This window comes from Leiobunum rupestre, chromosome 6 (genome assembly GCF_980474605.1).
Source record: "Leiobunum rupestre chromosome 6, qqLeiRupe1.1.hap1, whole genome shotgun sequence".
Taxonomy (NCBI): domain Eukaryota; kingdom Metazoa; phylum Arthropoda; class Arachnida; order Opiliones; family Sclerosomatidae; genus Leiobunum; species Leiobunum rupestre.
In genome coordinates, this window is record NC_143389.1 from 37,090,551 (window position 1) to 37,098,109 (window position 7,559).

Here is a 7,559-nt window from a genome sequence, read left to right on the forward strand (position 1 = left end):
TAAGAGTAAATTCGACGAGGCACCCTGTTTTTAAGCATAAACGTAACTGAACTTCAACGTATTTCGTGACGAATGAGCTACATAAAAACAAGTTCAGCAAGCGTAGCTTATTTTATTGAAAGGCCTATTAATATTGAAGAGTATTTTAAAGAACTGAGAAGACCTATGAGTACAAGTAAGTTTACCATCAGACAACACCGGGTCTTTTAATTTAATATAGCCTCAAAGCGTTCTTTTTATGAATTACCTCCGGAGTTCGGAAAAACCACTAAGGAGCACCGAAAATGTCCTACGAGGGGCCGTCAATATTGGAGTCCTTCGTAGGTGACTGGAATATTAGAGATTATATTCCCTTTAAGTAAATTCTGGAGCCGACATTCCTTCACCATAAATTGGGATTTTAATCATTTGGAAAATATTATGCCCATAATGAAAAATATTTGAACCCATTCGATTCCTGATATGTATAGTTTCTTCATTATATTAAATTTATTTATTCCGCCCCTCGTCGAACGTTTCCCTCGGAAAATCTTTATCGTGAAGAATATTTTATTTAACCATTTCAATACAAGAATGTTTTTCTTAATTTTCGAATAATTAGATTTTTTTTCATTGTGTTATTTGATAATGACCGGGCAGTATGTCGATCCATTTTCATCAGAACTGCCTAATATATTCAAGTTATTTAGTAAACTTATCTTCACAACTTGTAATTCCAAACAGGATAACTGAAGCCCAAGCAAATTGATAAGAGTAAACAGAAGTCCTTGAGGTTTATTAACGGAACATCTGAAAAAATATATGTATAGATTATGAAGAGACTTGTACGGAAATATTGTTTTCCACAACAAATACAGAAATGAAAAAAAAAATGACTTATATAAGTAAACAAGAACTTTTTCAAGTTAATAAGAACTTACAAGTTCCAGGTGTACTAACGTGATCTACTAGTTAAGCTCCACTCTCGAATGAAAAACCTTAATGTACACAATTATATAGCGTGATCGTCATCTAGTATCGGTCGTGAGAACTATTTCTTTTATTTTTCGAGAAAACTCGAATAATTATTTATGTAATAGCGTTTTCTATTTGACTGCTCACGAACGCATTTTATGTTCCATTTGCGTACTCGGATCTGCTCCGATCAAGTTTCGCGTGTTCTATTTCCCGCTCTCGGGCGATCCGAGATCTACCAAAACCGATCTGCCGATTTCGACAGATCAACGGATCGAGATCGAGATTGGAGCAAATTTTTTAGTGTTCCTTTAGATTTTTTCACAAAATGGCAGACCAAGACGCAAAAATTCTAATTACTAGCAGACAAATAACAAAACGTGGGAATACGTTACTCTAGTCGATTGGGGCGAGATCTATGACGTCAGAGACAGATTCGGAGCGAATCTTGACCAATCAAATGGAAAACGCTATAAGAGTTCAATCCGACTCTTCATTTTGAATTAAATTTTGTGATAATTAAAATTTTAAAATCATAATAAATAGTCCATACGGAATATTTTAAAAGCTTGCCTTTGTAGTACTTCGGGCTGTAGTAAACGGGCTGTCTCGTACGTTCTTATTAAATCCGTTCTTAAAATAAAGCAATCTTTAAATACTTACGCGACAACTTCGGATTTTGAGTCATGTTTGATATTCGTCTTGCAATCGGAGCTTACTATGATATACTGTTTTTCCCCGTGTCCACCACCAGAACTCCCACCACCAGTTTCTACAACATGTAACGAGATTTTAAACAGTGGCCAGAGTAGCGATTTAGCCTTAGAATGGCTGACTTGATAGAGGGGTGAATTTTCGGGAGATTTCTACTAGTGCTCGGATTTCGATTAATTTTTATCCACGAATAAAATAAGCTCGGCGATATTTAAATAACCAATAGTTGAATAAAAATTTAAAATGTTTAAATAATCGAAAGTGAATAAGCCTATTATTTAAATAAATGCCACTTTTATTCAAATAAATGCTTGGTTGCGTAAAAAAAAACATAATTAAATAAGTTAACATGATATTCTTTTTACCAACGTTTTTTTAAATAAATCCGAAAATTTGTGGATAATGAATAAACAATTCCGAGCACTAATTACTACACACGGATTAAAAAACAGACTGACTAGTATCGCTGACCGGAAAACCAACGACTTTGTAAGTCCCGGCAGAGAACAACAGAAAGGCGAAAAAAACACAACGAACAACTTCATTCATGGTGCTCTCTAGTTAAAGAATTGATTCCAAATAAACTAGCGCGTTTAAAACGATTCTTAAAACGTGTTAAGCGCGTATACCTCGAACTAAAACTTTGCACATAGCGAATAACATTAACGAGGAAATTATTACCGTGTTGGCATTCAAATACTTCAAAGTTCAACTTTGAAAATCAAACGACTTCGATTCTCAGGGTAAAACGATTATTTCGCATTATTTTAAAGACACTTTTACACTCGACGGAAAATATGGCGGAAAACGGCAAGCGTAAAATTGTTTTCCATTGGATTTACCGTTGACGAGCAGTTTTACGCCGTTTAATTTCAGTTGAGTGTGAATCCAGCCTTAATTATCTAGCCTGGAATGCCTATTTTACCAGATTTCACCATTTCATTTCAAAGAAAGTTTAGTTTTATTCTTTAGTTTAAGATTTATTAAAAGAATTTGGTATAGAAACGTTAGGTATGAACTTCATATATTGAAGACAGGCGTTACAGAATAGGCCGAATAGTTCCGAGTAAAATGCAAATATATAAATTATTATATTTTTAAATATATTAGAAAAAATTAAGCTGGGAATTTAAAAAATCAATTCGCCACTAAAATTTTTTACTTTGTATCTGAATAGTTCATAATGTTCGTGTTACACTAGCAAATCATTTATAATGGTTTTTCACGGATACAATGGTGATCTTTAAGAAGTAAAATAAATATTGTTATTGTTATTACGATCGTGTTATTATTATTACGAGAGAGGCATCAAAAAATTAACCATTTCTACTAAAAATTAATATTATTAGAAGTATATAAGATATTATTTAAGTATTCGTCTTGAGATACTGCTTATGGTTTTCTCTTGAATATTTCAAAATTCGTTTGAATAGAAAAATAATGTTAGGATGAAATAAGTCGTTTCTAAAACTATTTCATCGAAAAAATATGGTTTTTAAATAGACAGGTTACGCCCACGCAAGAAAGAGTGTAGATGGACCTTTATTTTGTACAATCTAATCTCCTACAAGTTCCCAATACACGTTTTCAAGTAAATATCTCTTGAAAGTGTAATATTCAAATTTTTCATCGTGAAGCAGAGTAATAAACAACTAAAAGTTTAAGCCGTAATGAGGCGTATGCTTCCGCGGACTGGCAACATTGCGTAGATTGAAATCCGTTACATTTTTACGACCAATAAATGGATACCTGTCTCGTTAAAACTTACGATAATCCATAAGATAATAATAATAATAATTAGCTAAGCTAATACCCAAGTGACCCCCTTAGGTCCAAGTCATCTAGCGACTTTTAATGCCATAAATTCAAGCGGCCGGGTTATACTCTTAAAACAAAGAGATCGTTTAGCCTATGACACTAGTAGCGGGTAGGATTAATTTCTAGAACATTTACTATGAAGTGACACTTTTTCTATTCTCAACTTAAATCTTTCTGATTATTCACGACTATCGATAATATCGAAATCTTGATTCGCCCATGATCTTTATTTTTTATAGACAAAGATAAAGTCGACCTTTCAAATATATTGTCAAACTACAGTCTAAAATGTAATCTGCCATATGTTGTAATACGTTTTTTAGTGTACCGGTGTTTCGGCGTTATTGCGTTATCTACAAAACCTGTATTCGTAGAGAGCCTCGCACTTGGCTATTGATGAACTTTTTCTATTAAACGAAGAGGCCTCCAAGCGGCTCCTACACAAATTCTACAACTGCTACGAAATTCCGTTCAGTCTATTTCACAATACGCACGAAGCTACGACGGAGGATTAGACCCGCGAAATCTCTCATCGGGAAAAGTAATTCGTCGAAAAGAGCGACTGAAAGGAAGTTGAGAGCGAAAATTCGTATCTCGTCTGCTTTCCTGATGTGTCGACCTTCGAATTATCTCTCCATATTTTTTTGTTCGGCGCTTAGATACCAAATATAAAATTATACATGTACGTTGGAGTGGTTAATAATATGTTCTCTTCTAGGTAAAGAACGAACCTTTCGCTGCTGGATACTCAGTTTCTCGTCGGCTTTCGGGTGCCGTTAGGGATTAAGGTTTGTCGACATTTTTATTACGGACGCGTCGCTTAAGATAAACTTTACCCAAAAATACCTTTTAGAAATCGCGTCTTGTTTATTTGTAAATTAAGTGAAGCAATAGCTGAATGTTCAAAGTTCGATAAGTTTGAACAATGCGTTAAACATAGCGCGCGGTACTTGTAAATATTCTAATTAATGAGGAAATGGTGAAACCAGCTACATTTTTAACAACGAGATATTCTCATAAGCGGTAGAGTAATTGGCACACCTATGTCTCGTATAGTCCGTTCTAATAACGCTTGAGAGAAAATTAAATAATTGATTATTGCAGATCGAGCATGGCCAAGATCGCGAAGATATTTCTACTCTTCGGGTTGATCTCGGCATCCGTGGTTTACTTCGTCTTTCCCGATTGGATTAAGGACCCCGAACCACCGGAAATAAAGGCATTCGAATGGTGGGGTAGAGGGGCACCTCCGGCGGGTGGTACGAACACGTTCAAATAAAATTTAACGTGAAACTAAATATTGTTCCAATTTTCAGCTGAAAAGGCCCCTATTGTATCTAAACCTTTCAAAATCGAAGTCAAAGAAATCGAAATTGAAGATTTGAAGCGGCGTTTAAGATCGACGCGCTATTCGGAACCGCTGGAAAACTCCAATTTCAACTACGGTTTTCCCGCCAGCGAGCTGAAAAAAGTGGTTGATTACTGGGTGAATAAGTATGATTGGTCCCTGCAAGTAAAGACGCTGAACAAATACAACCATTACAAGGCCAATATAGAAGGAATTGATGTGCATTACATGAGAGTTACGCCCAAGGTTGACAAGGTACACCAATTTCCTACTACAACTATATTACGTAACCGATTTTATTCCCGGCAAAATTGAAAATTTATATTCCTATTTTAGAATATTAAAGTTATACCTTTATTGATGATTCACGGATGGCCCGGCTCGTTTGTTGAGTTTATGAAAATAATTCCGTTGTTAACGACACCTAACGCCAATCAAGATTTTGTCTTCGATGTTATTTGTCCATCCCTTCCCGGGTATGGCTATTCCGAAGCACCTCATAAAATGGGTTAGTTGAACCGTACCTTTTAAAGGTAATAAGACTGATGGGCTTTTCGTGATGTTTTGTTATTGACATTCGCAGGTTTCAACGTGATATCCGCCGCTAGAATTTTCAGTAAATTGACGGAGTCTTTGAAAATCGATAGTTACTACGTGCAAGGAGGCGATTGGGGCAGTTTCGTCGCCAGTAGCTTGGGTATTTTCTACCCCAAACAGTACGTACGGTGTTACATAATGTTGAATTTATACAGGGTCACGGAAAAATTATCTCCTGTTGTAGGGTTCGAGGACTGCAGTTAAATATGATAAATGCCAAGTTTTCCGGTCCCAGATTCATTTGGAACTTCATTCTCGGTCACATCAACAAAGCCTGGGTCCTGGACGAAGGCCAAACCATATCCATTTTCCCATTCCCTCAATTTTTTGGAAGGATGATACTCGAAACGGGTTACTTGCACATTCAGGCCACGAAACCGGATACTGTAGGCGAGTAACCAGGTTTTGTTTGATGGTTTATGAAAGCTATTTAATAACACTAGAATTGTAATTTACGATTTTCAGGTTCAGCGTTGAGCGATTCGCCAGCTGGTTTGGCAGCTTACATTTTAGAGAAGTTTTCCACGTGGACAAAAGATGATAACAAGAATCTTCCGGACGGGGGCCTGACCAAGAAATACACTCTAGATGAGGTCCTAACTAACGTCATGGTTTACTGGACCACTAATTCTATTACGTCTAGTGCCAGGTTTTACAAAGAAAACCTTGCTCCATCTCAATTAGCCAAAAAACTAGATTCGTAAGTTTCGTAGCTTTATAGAAGGGTACACATTTGTCAAGAGAAAACCCAAAGGGGTAACGCTATTACGGGACGATTTTTTAATAACCGTAGTCTTTCCAGGTGGTGCCGACGTGGAAATTATAAATTATCTAAAACCACCGAAATATTTTTGGTTTCTTTTTATACCGAATTTTAGATTTTACGTAAAACGTCGTTAAAATTGTGTTTTATACATTACGTTACCTGAGTGCAAATGTCCAGCAAGTCTAGAACCTTATTTTTTTTAGAAAAATACATTTTTAGTTTATATCTATAATAATTGTAACAATAATCATATAATTGAAATATACTAAAAAAAGGTTAAAGCAACATCAAAAATTAAGTAAAAAGCCCGTCTAATGGAAAAATTCTTGAGGATTCGGATTTCGGATTTCTTTTAAAAGTTACGTATCTCGATTGGTTCGCGGGTAGCGTTTAGGAAATACTAACTTAATCCCTTCCTGACCAAATGTTTAAATTGGCGCCATCTATTTTGCCTTAAAGCGCAAAAATCCCTTTTATTCATTGGAAACGTTTTGACTTTTTTAGATTGCCAGTTAAAGTTCCCGTTGGTTTATCCGTTTTCGCCAACGATCTGATTGTAGTGACGAAGGCTATGGCTCAGGATATTTTCAGGGACTTAGTATTATTCCGGCATCAGAAAAATGGCGGGCATTTTGCCGCCATGGAAGAACCAAAGATATTAGCCAAAGATATCATCGATTTTGTTCGAGAAAACGAAAACCGAGTTAAAGATACCCAGAACAAACAGAAATAGTATTCTCAATAGGCGCTAGCAAAAATTCTTGGTCTTGTTCAGCTTGTTAAAAAGTTCCACGCGCTCTTTAATATTTCAGCGTAAAAGGCGCGCGCTTTTTTTCTATTTTAGGGAGCACGCGCGAAATTTCTCGATCCCGTTTACGCTAAAATATCAAGACGCGCGTGGAACTTTTTAACAAGTTGAATAAGACATAAATAGAGTTTATGCTAACGTCAATTTATACCACTTCATCTGCCAAAAATAAATAATACGCAATATAAAATATTTGAATTTGAGATACATCCAGTTTTTTACATTGATGAATAAATTAATTTTTGTATGTAAATTTGAATATTCGCAGTACATCAATGAATTTGTTTTATTTACGAGTGAAATACAGACTCAATTTCATTAGTTAATTCGGTTTTTTACTGACTGAGAGCGCATTTTAAATCTACAGTACATTTCTGAAAACGAAAAAGTGATAAATTAGTCTTAATAAGCTTAGTTCGATATTCCGGGACGGATTTAATGAGTTGCTTAAAAATAATATTCTAGACCCTTTTTTAATAGTTAAAGTACTTCATTATTTTCGAACCATTTCGTTAAAGAAAAGATAATTCCATCTTGGATAGACATATTTTTCG

The 7,559-nt window shown here is 35.4% G+C and overlaps 2 protein-coding genes across 5 annotated transcripts; one reads left to right on the forward strand and one right to left on the reverse strand.

Annotated features, from left to right (window-relative positions):
* Nucleotides 1-617: 617 nt before the first annotated feature.
* LOC149940797 (uncharacterized) lies at nt 618-2,228 on the reverse strand. Its single transcript, XM_090179371.1, has 3 exons — nt 2,127-2,228; nt 1,618-1,726; nt 618-789 (listed from the first exon to the last, which is right to left on the reverse strand). The coding sequence occupies exons 1-3, from the start codon at nt 2,215-2,217 to the stop codon at nt 618-620; spliced, it is 372 nt and encodes a 123-aa protein (XP_090035497.1). The 5' UTR covers nt 2,218-2,228.
* A 1,682-nt stretch (nt 2,229-3,910) lies between these two features.
* Nucleotides 3,911-7,277, forward strand: LOC149940798 (epoxide hydrolase 1-like). Of its 4 annotated transcripts, none has more exons than XM_090178461.1 (9): nt 3,911-4,027; nt 4,205-4,274; nt 4,591-4,745; nt 4,803-5,089; nt 5,171-5,342; nt 5,418-5,550; nt 5,616-5,821; nt 5,897-6,131; nt 6,702-7,134. In XM_090178461.1, exons 3-9 carry the CDS (start codon nt 4,598-4,600, stop codon nt 6,928-6,930), a joined length of 1,410 nt encoding a protein of 469 aa, XP_090034587.1. In that variant the 5' UTR covers nt 3,911-4,027; nt 4,205-4,274; nt 4,591-4,597; the 3' UTR covers nt 6,931-7,134. The 4 variants fall into 4 exon arrangements, with proteins under 4 accessions (XP_090034587.1, XP_090034589.1, XP_090034586.1 ...); XM_090178460.1 differs by lacking the exons at nt 3,911-4,027; nt 4,205-4,274 and adding exons at nt 4,357-4,509; nt 7,145-7,277 and having other exon boundaries at nt 6,702-6,934; XM_090178463.1 differs by lacking the exon at nt 3,911-4,027 and having other exon boundaries at nt 4,180-4,274.
* Nucleotides 7,278-7,559: the final 282 nt, after the last annotated feature.

Excerpts from the sequence above, each read along its gene's own strand:
- LOC149940797 (XM_090179371.1), bottom strand. The coding sequence starts at position 2,217 with ATGAATGAAGTTGTTCGTTGTGTTTTTTTCGCCTTTCTGTTGTTCTCT. Across the intron at positions 1,727-2,126 it reads TTTTCCGGTCAGCGATACTA|AAACTGGTGGTGGGAGTTCT; the intron begins GTCAGTCTGTTT and ends TACATGTTGTAG. Across the intron at positions 790-1,617 it reads TCAAAATCCGAAGTTGTCGC|ATGTTCCGTTAATAAACCTC; the intron begins GTAAGTATTTAA and ends ATATTTTTTCAG.
- LOC149940798 (XM_090178460.1), top strand. The coding sequence starts at position 4,463 with ATGGTGAAACCAGCTACATTTTTAACAACGAGATATTCTCATAAGCG. Across the intron at positions 4,510-4,590 it reads ACGAGATATTCTCATAAGCG|ATCGAGCATGGCCAAGATCG; the intron begins GTAGAGTAATTG and ends TGATTATTGCAG. Across the intron at positions 5,822-5,896 it reads CACGAAACCGGATACTGTAG|GTTCAGCGTTGAGCGATTCG; the intron begins GCGAGTAACCAG and ends TACGATTTTCAG.